Here is a 19,675-nt window from a genome sequence, read left to right as displayed (position 1 = left end):
CGCTGGGTTGTCCAGACCAGACAGGCCAGCGCCTCAGCCTCCCAGGTGGGCCTGGAAAGACTCCTGTGGAATGACCTGGATTTAACTCAGTGTTTCACTTTCTGTCAGACGTCTGATCATTGTACTGTGTGGCCATTTAGTACAAAGAGAGGAAGTTACAAGCATCTAGATTCTGGGATTAATTATTCCCTGCTTTGGTAGGGACCAAAGCATAATAATATTCACTTCTTATTTCCATAGTCAAAATTGTTGTAAGAGTCACTTTAAAAAGTCAGTTATTAAGCCTTCTATCTCATAGAGACTTACATTAAAAAAAAAAGAAGAAGAAAGCATGTTATTCTTCATTTTAACTTAGGGAATAAGTTTAGGGTATCCGTGAGGCACAAATCAGCTCAGTGGCTTGCCTGTCCAATCACTAAATCATTACTTGTGTGACAGGAAATCATCTTTCTTCCTTTCCTGTTCCATTCACTCATCCGTTTGATCACTCATCCCCTCTTCCAACCACTAATTCCCACATCCATCCATTCTTCTTCCATCCAACCAAGCACCAGACATTTATGAGCCCTGCTCACATACCAGGTATTGTGATGAGGAAGAAAGTAGTGAGTAAGTTACACCCTTACCTCCATGGAGCCGAGTTTCCTGGTAGTTTTCACTGAGGCAAGGAGTGAATTCTCTTGGGTACACCTGTGGGTTTTTCTGGATCTTAGAAGCTTGTCCAGGGCCTGGGGCTGGGAAGCCTTTGGTACTGCTGACCGTTTGGCATATGTTCATCCTCTGTGGCCACAGTTGGCACCCTATGAGGCAGGTAAGCAAAATTATTGCTTTCTCCTGCATGATAGATGCCACCTAATCCTTTCATCAGGCCTGGGTGGGGGGATATGGGAGAGGTATTTAATAAGACCCAAGACCACCCACCCACTCATTCATTCCTCAGTGGCCCATTAATGTGCTGCACTGTCCGATGCTGCTATTCAATGTTGGAAAACGTTGTTTCTGCTTATAAGAAGCTTCCAGTCTAGTGGAACCTTGCTGCTGCAGGCTAGTCTGCTTAGGGTGTAGAGAGAAAATCTTTCGACGACATTGGAGTCATGCTCTCTAAAACGTGCATGAGGGCTGATGGTCACAGAGTGTGGGATGAAATAGTCTCAAGGTCTGGAAACTTCTTTGGGGGAACTTTGCATTGAAGACTAAGAAGACCGCCAGGCGTGCCTCTCTGCCTCCCTCAGGGGCTCGCCCACATCGCCTGGAAAGAAGCGCCTTGTCCTACTCACGCTTCGCTGAGTGGACCTGAGGCTCGGCAATGAAGACACGTGCCCGTGGGAGGGTATAGCAGACAGTTTCCTCCCTCCCTCACTTCATGCTGCTTTTTCTTCCTGCTTTCCAGTTTCTTTGTTTCTCCCTCTCTTCATCCCTTTTTCATTCCTCTTTCCTTCTTATACTTTCTTTCCTACAAAATCATAAAGTTTGTTTCTGAACTATGTCTATTTGTTCATTTCTATTTGGAAAAATTCTCTTTAGGCAAAACAATGTGATGATTATAAACAGATGAAAGTGTTTCTTGCTCTCATTTTTTTAGGGCAGTAGTTGTTGCTTGGTGGCCCGGATAGAAATTTTGAGACTCATACTGTTTTTGCATAGAATTGACTATTAACTAATAGAGTGAGTTATATGAGGGAATTGGTTTCATCACGTTGGACCACATTGCAGGAATTTAGGGAAGGAAATAGACAAGAAGTACAGTCATTTCATGAAAATTCTAAATCTGAAATACATTTTAGAAGTTACAGTTTAGCTATGGAAACTGTGACTGCTTTGTAAGGAAGCTCTAAGTAAACGCTACTCGGTACAATAATTCCGTTGTTCTTTCTTGGCTGCATAGCGGGGAGGAGCAAGGGTTGTTACGGACAGACTGGCTTCCCCACTGCTGTTGCACGATTTCAGGCAGATTACTTACGCACTAAGCCTCATCTTGAAAATGGGGATGTTAGCAGAACCCAACTCGTAGGATCACTGTGAATATTAAACACAATGATCCCAAAAGGCATTGTTAGCGTGGGGCCTGGTACATGACAAAACTTCCATAACTGTGAGCTTGTATTACCATTCATCTTTGGCATAGGGTTCATGATGTGATACAAATTACAAAGCATTGTGCTCTACCTTTCACACCTTTCTCTCAAAGAGTCGTGTACAAATCACACATTTGAACTACTGTCCATGCTAAATTCATGAGCTGGAAATTAATGAAGTTTCACTGTTTCAAAATCCAATTTCTCTGTTCCTTTTTTTTCCATTTCCTCGTCCTCGCCAAGCAGTGTTCACTGGGCAGCTGCTCCGAGGCTAGCCGAGGCCGGGCCGCGAGTCCTGCGTTTGGGGCGCTCCCTGGCAGGTGTGGCTCTGGTTACTGTCCAGGAGGCTCTTCCCCCTCCCTGCACACAGCCAGCTGTCTGACACACACAGAATCTTCACGAACGCTTGTTATTCCCTCAGGATACGCCCAGCCAGAGAGAAAGCATTGTCATTTTTTTCTAAATGTGTCTTTGCAGGCCATCTTTAATCAGTTTAGCAAGGCTTATCTGTTCTGTCCGGAGTATTTTACTCTCTGACTTGGCAATGCAGTTGCCACCCTGCCTTTATCTGTGAGGGCAGCCTCTCCACCTCTCTTAGTCTGCAATATCGAGGAACTCCCAGACCCCAGGCATTTAGGCTGCAGCTTTTCAAAGGTGAAAAGAACATGTGAGGAGCTAGTTGACCTGCAGCATTGGGGGATCTTACTTTGCTAATCCGATCATAGTATCGTCTCAGAATAGATTAGAAAACAAATTCCACTTCATCCGCACCTTAGGTCGCCAAGAGCTCACCCCTTAAATGTGGACTTGATTGGCAGCTGGCTAGCTCATGGGTTAGAGCACGGTGCTCTTAACAACAAGGTTGCCGGTTCAATCCCCCCATGGGCTACTGCGCCCTCCACAACTAGATTGAAACAACTACTTGACTTGTAGCTGATGGATCCTGGAGAAACACTTAAATGAAAGTTTTTTAAAAAAATGGACTTGATGACACCGCAGGAGTTGGCAGTTTTAGGATGAACCACATCATCGTTGAACAGTCAGTCGTTTGGAGTTTGCTCACAGGGTCATGCCCTCTGGTGTGTTTGAACTGCAGTTCACCGTATTTTATGCAAGAGAACATAAGACTGGTGACTTTGAAGGGACAGACAGCTGGAAATGATTCCGTTTATACCCTTTCCTTCCTCTTTTTTGCAGTCCCCAACCAGAGAATATCGAATCAGACCAACCTTCCCAGGCCCATACGTGCGTCTCTCTCCTTTCGATATTCTGCTTCTGTCCTTGGTAACATGCTCCATCGATTCATGGTTTCCTGGGTCAAGTTATTGAGGAATGTGTTATGTATACAAACAATAAGTGCATTCATCCTTCCCTTCGCTTTGACCTGCATGTCTCTTACGTGGCAGTTGAGTGTCACATTCGCAGTGGCCGCCCCTAATGGTCAGACCAGTAACATCACCGTGGGCTTCCTGTTACCTGCTGTGTATGTGGTGTCCTCACAGAAGCCTCCCTGAGTATAAATTAGGGGGTAATCCTGTGACAAGATAAGGAAATTAGACTGGGGGACTTCAGGAAACTTTCAGTTTTATGATTCTATACACGCCTGAAAAATGGTGTGGTTGTGGATGCTTTTAACATACAGGAGAAAAAAAGATGCAGGAGGACAAAGGGGGAAATAGAAGAGGGAATTGACGAACAAAGGGGACGGGTCACAGGGATACGCAGCTGATGTGGGCCAAATGGGAGCCAGAGACAAGTATTTTACATCCCACTCGGTGCCTCCAATTTAAGCATCGTTGTCAGTTTTTTAATTTCATATATTAAATGAGGAGACTCGTTTCAATCATTTGTTATCAATGAACTTGTATCGAGTATCCCAGAGCTTTCCCATAAACTAGGTGGCCTGGGGTCTGAGGGCCCAGAGGGAGAGAACTCAGGTGGTGGAAGCAGCGGGGGGGCTGGAAGGAGCGTTGGCTGTGGGGTGGGGGGGCCCACATTTTAATGTCAGCTCAGCTATCTGCTAGGTCTGATTGCGAACAGGTTCATTAACCTTTGAGAGTCTCTGTTTCCCTATCTGAAAAGTGGGGTTGAAACGAGGGGGAAGAAAACGAAGCGTCTACCACGGTGTCTGGTGCGTGGGAGAATTAGTGCTAGTTCTTCCCTCCTCTTGAGTCTCTCATCTCAGTAAAGAGCAGAGAATTAGGCACGGACGCTTGAGTTTTAAAACACCATTGTGCTAAATAAAGATGTGTGTGTGTGAGAGGGCCAGTCAGTCCTAGAAAATAGTGATTAAAAGTCCATGTGCTAGCCAAAGGCTGGATCAGAGCCAAGGAATATTCTAAACTTCCCCACATTATCAGCGCCGTAGGAAATGAGGTTAACTGTTCTTTGTTCTGGACATTGCGTCATGTTGGGCAGCTCTGAGGAATCTATATAAAGATTAATACTTTCTCCTTTCCACACATGCTTTCTAATAGCCCCTCACAAATACTATATTGGATTCCGGTATGTCCATCCTTTAACAGAAGAAGCAATTGAAGAGATGGAGAGAGACGGGCTTGAAAGGGCTATTGCTTTCACACAGTACCCGCAGTACAGCTGTTCCACCACAGGTAAGGGCTTCTCCTTGACAATGGGAGGGTGGACGTGCCCCCGGCAAACATAACCAGGGAACCTGAGTGCGGAAGGAAAGGATAAATCATTTGTGATTTGAATGGCAAATACCGTCTGTCTGCTTTAAACACGAGAGTGCAGGTCAGTCCATTTGAAATCTCATGGTTCACCTGCGCTTTGAGTTACTGTCTAGTCAGCTGAGAATTACAGATGGTGAGTGGAAGGCAGTAGCTGCTGTGTTCAGTACTTTGATGCAGTTGTGTGACGGATCAACAGTGAACCTTAAGCCACTTTCTACGTCTGTGTAATAAACCTTATTTTTGTGGCTACCCAAATATTCTTATTAATGTAGCAAAGGTGATCGCTGTTTCAAAAACAGAGGTGCCCGTATAACGTTGGAAATATTGGTATATGTTTTTGTTGTTAGGCTTCAGTTATGGGTTGGTTACTGGTTAAACCAAAGTCCAGTTTGAGGTTCCCTTTGCAAACTTAATGTTCTAGATTTCGGAAAATAATACTGTGCGTTATTTCCTATATATCTAACTGGAGCAGGAGAATAATCTGCATTTGCCAGTTCCTGTCTCGTTAATTGTAGGTAGTGCTTCTGCTGTCACCCACAGATGCATTCATTTGTATTCTATTTCAAGGATTGGGGCCAGCACATTTTTACTCCTAAATTGCTTTTGGCTATTAATGCATATTATTTCTGTAACTATCAGAAGAATCAAAAGGCTACTGGAAGACATATTCAAAGCCTGTTGTGCGCTTTAAATATTTGTCAGAGCACCTCTGAAAATGCCTGTGTTCTCAGATACCCTCAAAAGTTTGAATTGTGATTTCTTTTGGAAGTGTACCTGTACAACTGCAAAACGCCTAGTAATACCTTATTGGAGAAGGAATCCGGTTTTACAAATTTCTAAGCTATACTTTTGTCTTGCTTTGAAAACATACCTCAACCTGTAAAAGGCTGCCCTCAAAATCAGACAAGTTAACAAGGTGGTTATTTATATGACAAAGGACTGACGACTGGTTTCGTTCCACAGCTGGCTCCCTCAGTGTGTTTAAAACGTCAGCGTCTGTGCAGTTTTTCTCCAGTATAGACACACCTTCACTTCAGAGATGAGAAAATGTTGGGGAGGCACACTTGTTGTTTGAGGAACTAGAATGTCATTTACCTATTGCGTTGTTGTGGCAGAGCCAGTAGTGTATCCATCACAAGTAAATTTTTTAGTTACATTTTCCCCTTAATTACTACTTGTGATAGTTCATGGAATGTTTCTGAGTGACCCAGGGGAATAATGTGGCTTCCAGAAGTCCTTTCATGCATCTGAAAATGATACTGACCTGTAAAATGTGGTTTGCGACGTGAATATAGTGGTGACTACTTGGCGATTTCTGGAGAGATTGTTTTTGAACCTGGAACGGACTCAATTTGGATTCATGTGATTCATTGTATTCTACTCACCAAAGTGAAACTCATATATTTTTTTGAAAGTTGACTCTTAGCCTAAGAGTCCTACCTTTGATTTAAATATGTTCTGTCCAGATTAGATTTTAATTTGGAAACCTATCTGATGAATAGTTCTCATAGAAACCAGGGATTGGTGGTGGGAAGCATGGAGACGCTTTGGAACTATTGCCCTATGTTAAGATTGAGGAAGAGGCCCTGTGTTAGGATTAGTTTTTTAGGATTAAGGCTTCACCCCAGTGGCAGCTCCTCTAGGTCACGGTACAGTTGTATTGGGCTGGTACCATTAACCTTCCTTTAGGCTTTGAATTTTCATCTCTTGCTGAGAAGTACAAGTTTTGTTAGATTACCTATATATAAGGTTTTGATACCCATCTAACTTATTCTAGGGAATGATGATAATTTTGTAGAAGCAGATAAGAATAGAGTGCTCATAGAAACCTCAGTAAACTACGCATTTTATCAACAAGCCATTTGAAAGGATGGCTATAAAGCTTTTATTGTAAGGTGGGAAACATTCACCTCGTAATATTAAGTAAAAATGCCCCAAACACTGAGGAAACAAAATTGCATATATACTAAAATTACAACTTTGTAAAACAAAGCAGCTATAAAGAAAAATAATTGGAAAGAACTATGCTAGAATAAAACAATGACTGTATTAGCATGCTGGAATAATAACTGGTTTCTTTTTTCCTTTCTTTCCTACCCTGTATTTTCTGTAATGGAGTTGCATACCTTCATAATGGAAAAAATTTTTTAACATGCTTTCATTTGTAAGACTTGGTCCCTGCAAATAACAACTGCTTATGTTTCATAAATCCACCACCATCATGTTTCTCACCAGAAATGACCTCAGTAGTCTTTGAAAAGCTGTTGAAATTGATTGCTTTTTAGTGATCTTCATTTGCAGGGTAGTTAAATCTATATGCATTTTGGAGTATTGAAACGATTGTAATCAGACCGATTCAGTATAGAAGCAGTTGTCTGTTTTGAACTTACAATTACTGCCTTTACTAGTCTGTTTTCTATTTTCACCATAATCAACATGCATCTACTAAGTGGCCCTCTGCATATTTCAGGCAGCAGCTTAAATGCCATTTACAGATATTACAATGCGGTGGGAAAGAAGCCTGTGATGAAGTGGAGCACCATTGACAGGTGGCCCACACACCCTCTCCTCATTCAGGTAAGCCAGCAGCTACCAGCACCCCTGTCGCCCCAGCTTCTGGCCCTACCTGGTTTCCAGCCGTGCCTCTGAGCCTCCCAGTTCTCTTGCTTAAATTGTGTGCTGGGGATTTACAAAAAGTTTTAGAGTCTTGATTTACTATGACAAGAGAAAATAAATTTAAAGATTAAAGGTTAGACCCTTTTCTTTCTTCAGATTAATACTGTTAGTCACAACTGTAGCAGAATTATAATTTGAGTTTTGTGTTTCCCAATGACCAGAATGTTAAAGATTATGCAGGGTGTTTCTGCTAAGTTACATTCATAGATAGAATGACTGACAAATAAATCCTTTATTTTCTAAATCCTTTAAAATGCCAAAAGGCTTAAAAAATTTAAAGGTAACATAGCTACATGTTCTGAGACATGAAAATCAGTTTAACATTTCAATTGAGAAACTTTCATATATTAGAAGAAATTTGAAATTTCTCCTATGTAATTTATATGTATAGTATTTATATTAACAGATGCTTGATTTTAGGAGAACGAGTTAAAACTACAGTTCTAAAGCCAATAGCTTTGAATTGGTGTTTTTCTGTTTTTTGCCCGTTGAATCTGAGTGCTAGTGGTAATTACCCTAAATCATGTAAATATAATTTTGTTCTGTCGTGAAAGTTAGAGTTAGTTTAGGTAGGAGAAATATGAAGTGATTTAGATTTCATCCAGTTTACGTTTCATTCCTTGGACATTCTCTGGCAAAATACCTTAACACCTTTTTCTTTAAAAATACCTTAACTCCTTTTTTCAAAAGCCTGGGGTCACTTAAAATCTGCAACCACTAGATGGTGCTAGACGTTAAAAGCAGGCCGCTCTCCACAGCGCTGACTAGGCTCTTAGGCGCTTAGGTGATGTCAAGGGTTAACCCTTAGGTTGAAACCCGTTTCAAGTAAAAAGTGAAAAGCCAGCGTCCTCCCTTAGGGATGGGTGTAGTTTGGATCTCAGTGCCCCCCACACCCTCGTTTGCTGTGCTTCTGGGTCCGGTCAGTACTGCCCGAAGCCCCAGCGTGCCCTGTTTTGCTCTTGGAGGCCGCTGGTTGGAAACGAGGGGTGTTTCAGGTCAGCCCAGACATGTGGTTACAGAGAACTGAGGATCTGCACAGCATCTGCCTGCCGTGATCCAGTGAGTAATTAGATTTGCATTAAAATTCAGCCCTTTGAAAAGGGGGGAAGCTGAAAGATAGAAAGGTCTCTTAACTGACGAAGTCTCGTTCATAAAATGAAAGGGAATTTTAGAGGCATTTATCTGCCCTCCTAGATGGTGTGATTGAAGGCTCTGAGAGCCGCCTGCCTCTTTCATTCTGCTCAGGGATTGCGCGTAGAAAATACTACAGATGGGTTTTAGATGCTGTAAGTAGCACCTCTGCTTGCCCACGGCTCCTCGGTTTCGGCGATGGCTTAGACTCTGTTGTAAGCCATAGCAAATTGTGTTTGTACTTGTAGTTTTGCAAGACGAGAAAAAGAAAAATACTAAAATTTTTCGGAAACAAAAATTTATAGATTTTATTCTTAATATTACATAGATTACATGAGGTGATTGGCTATCTAACAGAAATAGAAAAAGACCCAAACTAAACTAAAACTAAAGATATAATTAAAAACTAAAACTGTGAATATTTTAACTCTACATTTATCCTTATTGTAGGTAGTAATTATTAAAAATAGTCATTGTACTACTGTTACCTAGCTGTTGGAATAATTGGAGTAAATGGATGTTCCAGGCTGTTAGGTAAACTTTGCAGGGGGCCTCCTTATCTAGGCTTTTGTGCAAAAATAATCCTCTCTGAGCATCCGTAGTTTCCAAACATTGCAAAGACCACCAGAAAATACTGTTTTTGTTGGTGTCTAATCCTATCACGTTTACTCTGTAAGTAAATTATACATTTTGAAAAGGGAACTAACTCGTAAATTATACATTTTGAAAAGGGAACTAACTCTCGGCAGCATGTTGTGCCTTCTTAGGCATTTGTTTACCCCATTTTGAAGGCTCTGGAAAGATTAATACTATCTCAATATTTACTTGGAAATAATTTGCTCATCCTATACTATTAATTACTGATATATCCCAATACCAACAAGTACGAATTCACATGGCTCTGGTAAATTGTCCTGTATAATGTTTTAAAAACCTTTTCATTTGGAAATCATTTCCAACATGCAGAAAAGTTACAAGACTAACAATAGTATACGGAACTCTGATCTGTGGTCTTTGCCTAGACTCACGTATTATTATTTATCTCTGTGTGTATGTATATGTGTTACATACACGTAACTCTCCTGAATAAGTTTCATGTATATATGATAGATATCACCCTTTACACCTAAATAGCAGTGATATTTTCTTCCATAACCATGGTACAATATTCAACTTCAGTACATTTAACATTGATTAATTTATCTAATCTATGTTCATATTAGAATTGTGTCCATTGACCCGTTAATGTCCTCTGTAGCAGTTGCTTTATAAGTGAAATGACAAAGAATGATTAAAGTGTAAGATGAAAGCAAGCCTCTTCAGAGCTGGTATTTCAGCACCTATTGATGTGAATCAGAAAGTGCCAACTAGACGCAGGGAATTAACTGGTCTGGTGGACAGAGATTTGGGGGAGGAGGTGGAGCCTGCGTTCTAGCCCAAGTTCCACAGATGGGACTGAATGGGCCCAAGTCGGCCGCATCTTCCCCCCTCTGTGAATTTAATGAGGGTTGTACAACCTCTCCTCTGTTTTATGAAGATGGACTCAGTGAGGATCCTGGGCTCAGAAGGAAATGGTCATAAAAATAGATATTTTTTTATTCCTCTACTATTTCTGTCTAATGTATTTTAATGCGATATGCCTGAAAGCCAAACTAAGGAGATTTAGAAAGACCCTGTAAGCTGTTTTCCTGCTAACCGAGCAAAGCGGAGGTCTTAAAACAACTTCTCCTTCCCATCTGTGTTTTCTTTCCATCTGGAAGTGTGCCCTGTTCCTCCCCAGGGGAAGCAGATCCAGAGCGTTCATTTTCAGTGAGCCATTAGCGAGCTTTAGAAGTTTCCCATCAAATTCCCTAGGCCCCTGAAACCGTTATGAGCCATTTTGATGATGAACCAAAGCAAGAGAGACTGTACTGTTTGCAGTTTTTTTAAAAAAAGAGGGTTCCGATTTTTGAGGGTTACTCTGAGATATTTGGTGTAGCTCTCATTTAAAAAATACTCTCTTTTCCTTCCATTTCTTTCTTCCCATTTTCTCCCGATCCCCCTTTGTGGGTATTCCCACAGTGCTTTGCAGACCACATTCTGAAAGAACTGGACCATTTTCCACTGGAGAAGAGGAGCGAGGTGGTCATCCTGTTTTCTGCTCACTCACTGCCAATGTCCGTAAGTAAGAACACTTTGTCAGATGACCTTGTGGTAAGAGATCTCTAAATGTGTAACCTGGACGCAGCTCCCAGAACGTCCGAAGCCCAGTGCAAGGATGAATTCTGAAATCTCAGACTTAACGTGGTGCTCATTTAACTCGACTTCTTGAAACCTAATAATAACTTAATTCAAATTATAATGTTTATAATTTATAATCTAAAAATTATAACTTGAAGATATATTCATATCTAAAAATTTTAAATAAGTGGGACAGTTAAAAGAATATGGATTTCAGTGGACTGGAATCATAGGACCGCCTTCAGACCAAGCGGGCTCAATCCCACTCTTTTGTCCTCTAGACTTGATGGGGCAGTTTGAATTCCAGGAAGCAGTGGCCGTTTTTAACTCGCTGAGACTAAGGACCACACTTTGGCAAGTGACTATAGAGTGTATCAAGTTGTGATTGATTGCTCTTTAGTTTATCATATTACACTGGCTGTTCATCAAAATACTGCATCTGTGCCATAGCTATTATAATTTTAGGAACGAGAACGATCAAGCTTGTGTGCTGTGTGATATATAGAAGTGTCTGGAATGAGCAGCCAGCTTTATGAGCTCAGAAGTAGCATTGTGTTCTACAGACACTGCTTTCAAAGCTGTAGAGGTGGGGAATTACATTTTCATAAGGTGTTATTAAGTTTTAACTCCAGGATTAATGGAGTAAACTTGAGTGTCTGGGGCACTCTTCTAATTGGTCTTTACTGCCACCTGGTGGTCACTAGGGTTGAGCCCTTTGCAGCTTTTCCACTCCTACATCTCAACTAAGCCGTTGCCATTTCGGCAGTATGTGGCTCTGGAGATAGATTTCTGGCTTCTGGAAGCCTGCCTGTTTTCTTTGAACAGGTTCACATTCTCTTTCTTGTGTTATGCAAATCCTCTTCACATGTCTATCTTCCTTCTCCTCCCTCATCCTATTTATAACTGTCCTATGTGTGATGAGGCCATGTCTGAAGTGCCAGAAGGGAAGCTCTTGAACTGGGAAAGGAGGAAACACATTTTTATACATGAACGTTTCCAGGTGCTGACTTCTCTTCTCTCACCCTCGGCCTCGCTTCCCTTTTTTCCCTCCAGGACTGAGCATGCTGCTTCCAGGTTTGTTTGTGATTTTTTTTTTTTCGCTGCCCAAGGGCTCTGTATGGGACTGAGGAATGCCAAGAAGTCATGAGAATAAGAAAGGGGTTAGGGACAGGACAGTGTGGGACTGCTGAGGAAGAAAACTGAGCGAGCAAGCTCTTCTTTTCTGCTGCATTTGCTTCTATGACTTTCCGTCCTCTGCACGACTTTGAAAACGTATGTGAAATAATTTTAGACTTCACAGAAAATTTGCAAGAACAGACAGAGAGTCGCCACATCTCCTCCATGTAGCTTTGCCCAATGTGGACATCTCACATAAGCACAGTCGAGGGGTCAGAGCCAAGAACTGAACGGTGGTGCAAGGCTGCTAGCTGAAGGCCAGGCTCTACTCGGGGTTCACCGCCTCTTCCACTGTTGGCCTTTCTCTGCCCCAGGATCCAGTCTAGGGTCCATTACCGTTAGCTTTAGATCTCCTCAGTTCTCCTCCAGTCGGCGACACTCCTCACACTGTCCTTGTTTTCATGACATTGGTATTTTTGAATAGTGATTTTGTAGAATGTCAGTTATTTCTTCGCGTGCTGCTCCCTGTGGAGGTAGCTGGTGTGTTCTCACGATTAGACTGAGGTTCTGTGTCACAGGGAAGAGCCCCCCGGGGGATCCGTCCTTCTCAGTGCATCATGGCCGGGGTACATGATGGCCGTATGACTTACTGCTGGCGTTGTGATCTGTGGTCATTTGTCAAAGGTGATGTCTGCTGGATTTGTCCATTGTATAGTTACTCTTTTTCTCTTTGTAATTGAAAATATCTCCAGGGGGATTCTTCCAGACTATGCAAATGTCTTGTACTTTCTCAGGCTTTTACCCACTGATTTTAGCACCCATCCATGGAGCTTGCCTGTGGCAGTTGTTTCTGTGCTGTTCTGATGACAATTTTGTATTTCCCTTATTCCTTCCACATTAGCATCTACTTACTGACATGTACATTGTCATTATCCCATGAATAATACGGAACACAGAATCTGACGTATTCTAGGGCTTTAGAGGTGATCAAGTGCGGTGTTCTCTCCTTCGGCCAGTGAAGAAGTGGATTCAAGGAACTTCAGTGATTGAGTTCCTATCGTTGCCATTAGTGCAGAAGACAGAGGGGAGGAGTCCGCGGTGCTCACACCATCTCCCTGTGCCGATAGAGGTTCTTAGAACCCTCCACAGTGTTGGTGTCTGTACAGCCGTGTGTCTCTGCTGCAGGTGGTCAACAGAGGGGACCCCTATCCTCAGGAGGTGGGCGCCACTGTCCAGAGAGTCATGGAGAAGCTGGGTTACTCCAACCCCTACCGACTTGTCTGGCAGTCCAAGGTAGGTGGCTTCCACACGTTTGCCGGCAGTCAGCTCTTTTATGGACGTCTATTTTAGGACTAGGTATAAAACGATGACATTTGGCTCTTTCATATAGACAGAATGTTGTGTAACCTCATTGCTCACCACAGTCAGAACTCTGCAAGCAAGATGGAAGGGGAAATCAAGTGACTAGCTGAGTTCCATGGGCTTAGCATACTATTTTCAGTTGTAATGACAGAAATTATTTGCATTCTGCCAACTTCTAGAAGGATTGAAGCTTTAGTGTGGAAGTACGAAAACCCATGAGAGCAGGTGTGAGACCTTCACACCTGTGAGGCCCTCGCTGTGAAGGGAGGAGCAGTGGGCTGTGGTGTGCCCGACACAACGGGAGCAGTGCGTCCCTGCCTCCCTGTCTGCATTCATCCTCCTTTCTCGCAGGTTGGTCCGATGCCCTGGCTGGGGCCTCAAACAGATGAGACTATCAAAGGGCTTTGTGAGAGGGGCTGGAAGAACATTCTCCTGGTGCCGATCGCATTTACCAGCGATCACATTGAAACACTCTACGAACTGGATATCGAGTACTCTCAGGTTCTAGCTAACGAGGTCAGTGCCACCGTCTGGCTTCCTAATCCCACTGTGATTTGTTTTAAAAGGAAATGTTCTCTGTAGTGCTCTAATTATTCATTCAGAAATATTGTTTGGTGTACATGTTTGCATGTACTGCGTCCTCGTTCTGAATACTTAATCTGAGTAATAATCTGAACATTATTATATATTATATATTATATATATTGGTATATATACCCAGTCAATTCCATGTCAGGGGAAACACTTTTGTGCCTTTCTGAAACCAGGTGGCCCACTGTGAGCAGCAGCATTTTTTTTCAGTTTGACTCACTGTACAACCTGAAAGTAATAACTGTATTTCCTTAAGAAAAAATAATTGTACTTCTCACCAATTTGGAGGAAAAAATTTCCTATCATTCCTTAACAGTGCCCTTTACTTGGGGATATTACCCTGCTTCTCATTGGGTTTCATGGTCATTTAAGAGAAGAGCATGGAATGAATACTGAAGCAGTATGTGTGGTAATTTTCTCGGCTACCTTTTTATGCACTCACTTAATTAGCTGTTTGCTACTGTGTTGTGATCAATCTGATTATTGAAATAGCAAATAATGTAAGATGGATGTGAGTTGTCATTCAGAGTAGAGAAAAACTATTGTTCACCCATCTCATAGCTTCTGAGAGCCAGCCTGAAACTTGTGTTCGATTTACAGCATTATTTCTATGGGAATTTTGGAAGCCCTTGTGGGACCCAAGAAGCCCTTCCCCTGTCATCTTCTGCCAGAACTCCTGGTCCTGCTCATCCCATGTGTGATTGATGGAGGCCTGGCCTTAAAGGATACTTCCTCGTCCCTGGGCCTGGGTGGCAGGTGCAGGGCAGGGTGGAGAGCGGGGCAGGGGAGAACTTTAGCCAGTACCCAACCCCACAGATTCTTGTGTATACTTGCTGGTCATCATGCAAGCACTGACGGAGTTAGAGGGGGCCTCAATTACTTGTCTAACGTTCTTAGAAAGAATTTAAGCGAAAGTTGTAATTGGCTACAATGGATTTGCAGGGTTATCTATGGATTTCATTTAAAAATGCCTTCTGTTATCTCACCTTGACCTTGACTAACTGTGAGCTTGCTAAAAAGACTTAAGTGCAAATATAGTGCATATAGAAAACAAGTTTTGGTTTGTATTGAATGATAATTCACATTCATTCATATTACTAAACTGAGGTCATTCCTTAGTAATCAAATGGATTATTAGTGAGTAATAAATTCATCCATATAGAGAATAAAGAAAACCACCTAGCTACAATTTATTGCATTATTTTGATGGAGAATATACTGCGTTTAAAACAACTGACTTTCTTTCAAAAGTGTTTCGAATGTTTCCCTCAAATAGAAATAATTTATTGCTTTTTTGATAATAAAAATAATGAAGAGTTCGGACAGTTGAGAGAAGTATAACATAGAGAGTAGAACTCACTCAGAATCTTACCCCTCAGACATAATATGTTACTATTTTATAAAAATAAGTCCCCCTTCTCCTCTAAATGTGTGTATTTTAATTAAAATGGTATTCTTCCACACGTTTAACAAAAATGGTATTTTATATTTTTTCTTAAAAATATATTATGGACCCAAATTAATAAATATAATTAGATCTATGTAATGATTTTTAACAAATTCTTGATTAGTATACATTAAAGATGTTTCTAACTTTTTGTTGTCATAAACTGCTCTGTAATAAACATCGTTTTCTTTTTTATTTTTCCCACTGTTTTGTTAGGATAAATTCCTAGGAATTGAAATGTTGATGTGTGTATTTTACTGGATTGCCCTCCAGAAATGTATCCTTTAACTCTCCCATCAGCGGTGTTTGAGAACACAGTTTGCCAACACTGGTTACTATGCTGCTACTGAATTCTCCAGGAAGTTTGAGAATACAGTCTTTCTTGTTTTTCTTTTATTGGGGAACAGTGTGCTTCTCCAGGGCCCATCAGCTCCAAGTCATTGTCCTTCAATCTAGTTGTGGAGGGCGCAGCTCAGCTCCAAGTCCAGTCGCCGTTTTCAACCTTTAGTTGCTGGGGGCGCAGCCCACCATCCTATGTGGGAATTGAACGGGCAACCTTTTTGTTGAGATCTCACGCTCTAACCAACTGAGCCATCCTGCCACCCCTACAATCTCTTTTTAAGTTGAGAACTATATGTTTGCTGAGTCTCAGCGTTTTCCCCATGCCAGTCTCCTGATGTTAATGCTAACATAAAATATAAAGCAACTGAAAAATCATCAGCATTTTAGAAAGGGAAAGAGGAGATCCTAACTACCTGAGTAAATAATAATGAGATATTTCTCACTTACTTGGGGGGTAATTAACTGAATATTTTTGGAGAGGGGAGCAGGAATGGTAGTGAAACAATCCTCAGATTTTTATTTTAGATTTCTAAAGTAAGAGTATATTTAAAATCCCAACTGTGAATTGGATCCAATCTAGGTGACATGCACATTAAATTAATTTACCTCTTTTAGCACTTGGAATCAAAACAGATATAAAAATTTACTTAATTAAAGCAACATTGTGCTTAGGTAGAGTCTATACAGGTATGCATTAGAGAGGTACAATAAAAAAAGAAGGGTAAGCAGATTTAAATTACTTGGGGGTCCTATCAAATACAACTTCAAAAATGGTTTGGAAACAAAGTACCTGGGAAGGTAATGGGGTGCGGGAAAGAATAGAAATTGAAGAGCAATTTTATGATAACAGAGGTGAAAAGCAGCATATGTGCTTGGCCCTGTGACTACTTTTCATTTCCGAGCAGTTCCGGGAACTCTTTTGAAGTAAGACTTTGAGTTGTATATGTGTATGTCTGTATGTGTTTGTTTATTTGGTTTTTTTTTTGGTAGCAGTCAGTTTCTTTTTAAAAAAAAAAAAAAGGAAAATAAAATGTGTACGTGTTTTTCCTCCCTTTTCTCATTTGATTCAGTGTGGAGTTGAAAACATCAGAAGAGCAGAATCTCTTAATGGAAATCCATTGTTCTCAAAGGTATCTATAGTATTACAACCATTTTAGTAGAACATATCGGAGAGTAATCCTCTGAGAAACTCTTACAGAATATTGGTTTTCTCACATATTAGAACATTTTGAGTTCCAATTAATTACAAAAATAAAATCGAATTCCTTATACTCTCATCTCACTCCTTTTTTCCTCTCGATAGCCCCAATTTTCTGATTTCTACCCACCTATAACTATGTCTAATTTCAAACCTACCTTTCAGAGACAAAGTGTTAGCAGGTGGGGTAAGAGGATTTCATTTTCTCAAATCTCTATTTTAAGTTTTCTCTAAGTGGAGCTTCTTGGAAAAGGAGAATATTAAAGAATTTGGTTCAAAGGATTCATAAGTCAGATTAAAAGAAACCCCAAGCTATAATGATTATCTGGGCAGATGGGAGGGGGAAATGCATGGGGAGACAGTGGACTTTTGCTTCTGATGGATCTTTGCTTCTTGTCGTCCGCCTTCCAGGCCCTGGCTGACTTGGTACGCTCACACATCCAGTCAAACGAGCTGTGCTCCAAGCAGTTGACTCTGAGCTGTCCGCTCTGTGTAAATCCCGTCTGCAGGGAGACCAAATCCTTCTTCACCAACCAGCAGCTGTGACACCTGCCAGAGGACCCCGTGGGATTAGGCAAATGCCCGACCTCCAGACACTGAGGCCACAGAGGAGGATGTACTTGGAGATCAAAGAAGGGGGTTACATGCGTATACGTACAGCCTCTGGCACATCATGTGATTCCTTGAGGAACAGACTCTGAAATCCGGATTGAGGGTTTTCTATTTTTATATACAGACACAGTGAGCATTTATATTCCCTCTCTGTGGGTAAAGTTACTAGTTGGGAATGGCCACTAAGCTCTTTGAAAAATGAGTTTTAAAAATTTATCTTACAAAACGCACACATATTTTAAATACAGATTTTAGTTTTGTTGCCCAAAGAAAACCACCTGCAAGGGTGTTACGAGTCTCCTCTGGGGACTGTCAGAATGAAGGGCATCTGTTTACAGTCTTGTCCGTAGAGTTTTTTTTTTTTTTTTTTTTGAGAACATAATTGAATAAATGAAATATAATTTGAAAAAGAGGTGTACCTAACCTTTCCTAAGCCTGTGGGTTACAGAATGCCGGGGAGACCGTGTGGTCGCCTGCAATGGCTGCTTTTGCCAGTGCTGTTACTGTTACTGGTTGTTTTAATACTTGGGTGTGAACCTCACTGTTCCTCACCATAAAAGCAAATCAAGGGCAGATTCCAAAAGTGCTCTTGAGATTCCCCAGGCACACAAGGCTAATAGATGTGTAGAAATCCAGCGCCTGTCGTCCGTGCCTTGGTGGGAATCTGTGTGCCCCAGGAAAGGGGGCTCCTGCTGCTTCCTGTCTCCAAGGACAGCCCTGCTGGGAAACGCTAATTATCAGCTGCATCTCCCGGGGGCCCCCCCCCCGTCAACCTTTCCATCAGGCTTCTTCTTTATCTTGGTTGAACGTCTCCTTTCCGCATGTTTGTTTGAAGACTTATTTTGTAAAGTCAACCATGTTTTATAACCTTGAATTCTTTCTTACCTTACAATGTTTTATTTCAGAAATTATATAACACGCTATAGGAAATTTGAAAAATAGAGAAAACAAAAATAACCATCCTAATACAACAACTATTCATCATATTGTATTTCCTGTCAGTCTTTTCCTGTGGATATTTTTAAGGCCGTTGTAACCTTAAATGTGTGAGTGAAAACTTGTTCTAAAAAATGTAGAAATAATGTAGGATCGGAGTTTGGTTTTCTATACTTGGATTTAAATGGATTAAAAAAAATCACTGATGGATCCATAATGAATTCGTAATGATTACTTTGTCTTTCCTCGTTGCCCTAAAACTTTGTTCTTCAAAAGAGCATTTCTTTGTTTTTTTGTTTTAAAAGCCAGTTTATAAAGTGGAAGTATTAGCGGAATCATAGATCTTCTATATTCAGGACTTACTATATTAATACATATTATTACATCGGTAACGTTTTAGCCAGTTTGATTTATGCTCTCTGTTAAAACTAATCAAAATTAGTTAATAATCAAAATTATTAAACAAGAATTTACTTTGTAATACGAGAAAAGAAACATGCCGTCCACTTTAGTTAATAGTTTGCCCACACTTCTAATGACTCTGAAATCTGAGTAGTATCTACATTTTTTTTTTTCAAATTGGTTTTCTTATTAGTAGATGGTGTTTCCAGAGAAAGGTACAAGGCATAGGTAGTTCTTTAGAATTTTCCTCGTTTGTTTCCATCAGTTTTTTGAAGATTCAGTTCAAGGCAGACTTTGAGTGACTGTCCCACGTGAAGTGAATACTCTAGGGCAGTGGCGTGACGCTGGAAGTCAGGTTCTGCTTGTGGCCATTCTCCTTCCTTCAGGAAATTTCCTGATGGCCTGCCTTACTTCCACTGCTTTAGAGTCGAATATATATTATTATGGACACATTGCAGAAAACTCCAATTCAGGAGCTCTTGCTAGGGTATCTGAAGCCCCTCATTTGCTAAGGATACATCCAAATTAACAGTACGACTGAGCTGTCTGGATATCCTTGATTCTGAATTGGGACCAGACTGGCCTTTGTAATGAGAGGCAAATGGGGTTTATTGGGATCACGTCCCATGGCATTTGTTGTTCTAAGAAGTGTTAACCAGTGACTGTTATTAACTATAGATGGTTATGACTCTCGTCATAAGCAAGGGTAGCATTTGGTAGGACAAAATCAGCAATTGCTCTTTTTAGGGCTAATAGTCTTTGAGAATTGTTATCCTGTTTGTCAACTTTGAAATACAAATGTTTGCCCTGGTCATTAGTGATACATTGCTAGCAGTTTCTTCAAGCTGCACTTATTTGCAGACCTTGCTTTAAT

General features: G+C 41.1%; 1 protein-coding gene across 1 annotated transcript in view; it reads left to right on the top strand.

The window, feature by feature from the left end:
* FECH (ferrochelatase) overlaps positions 1-18,625 on the top strand; it is a 35,471-nt gene extending 16,846 nt beyond the window's left edge. The window contains exons 5-11 of the mRNA XM_033087369.1: positions 4,553-4,687; positions 7,239-7,345; positions 10,637-10,735; positions 13,097-13,204; positions 13,625-13,789; positions 16,724-16,783; positions 17,263-18,625. Coding sequence (XP_032943260.1) covers positions 4,553-4,687; positions 7,239-7,345; positions 10,637-10,735; positions 13,097-13,204; positions 13,625-13,789; positions 16,724-16,783; positions 17,263-17,397 — 809 coding nt within the window. The 3' untranslated portion in view covers positions 17,398-18,625. The remainder of the gene's footprint in view (positions 1-4,552; positions 4,688-7,238; positions 7,346-10,636; positions 10,736-13,096; positions 13,205-13,624; positions 13,790-16,723; positions 16,784-17,262) is intronic.
* The last annotated feature ends 1,050 nt before the right edge of the window (positions 18,626-19,675 follow it).

Source organism: Rhinolophus ferrumequinum, chromosome 19 (assembly GCF_004115265.2).
Source record: "Rhinolophus ferrumequinum isolate MPI-CBG mRhiFer1 chromosome 19, mRhiFer1_v1.p, whole genome shotgun sequence".
Taxonomy (NCBI): Eukaryota; Metazoa; Chordata; class Mammalia; order Chiroptera; family Rhinolophidae; genus Rhinolophus; species Rhinolophus ferrumequinum.
The sequence above is the reverse complement of the archived record's forward strand: the minus strand, read 5'-3'. Positions and strand labels throughout refer to the sequence as shown.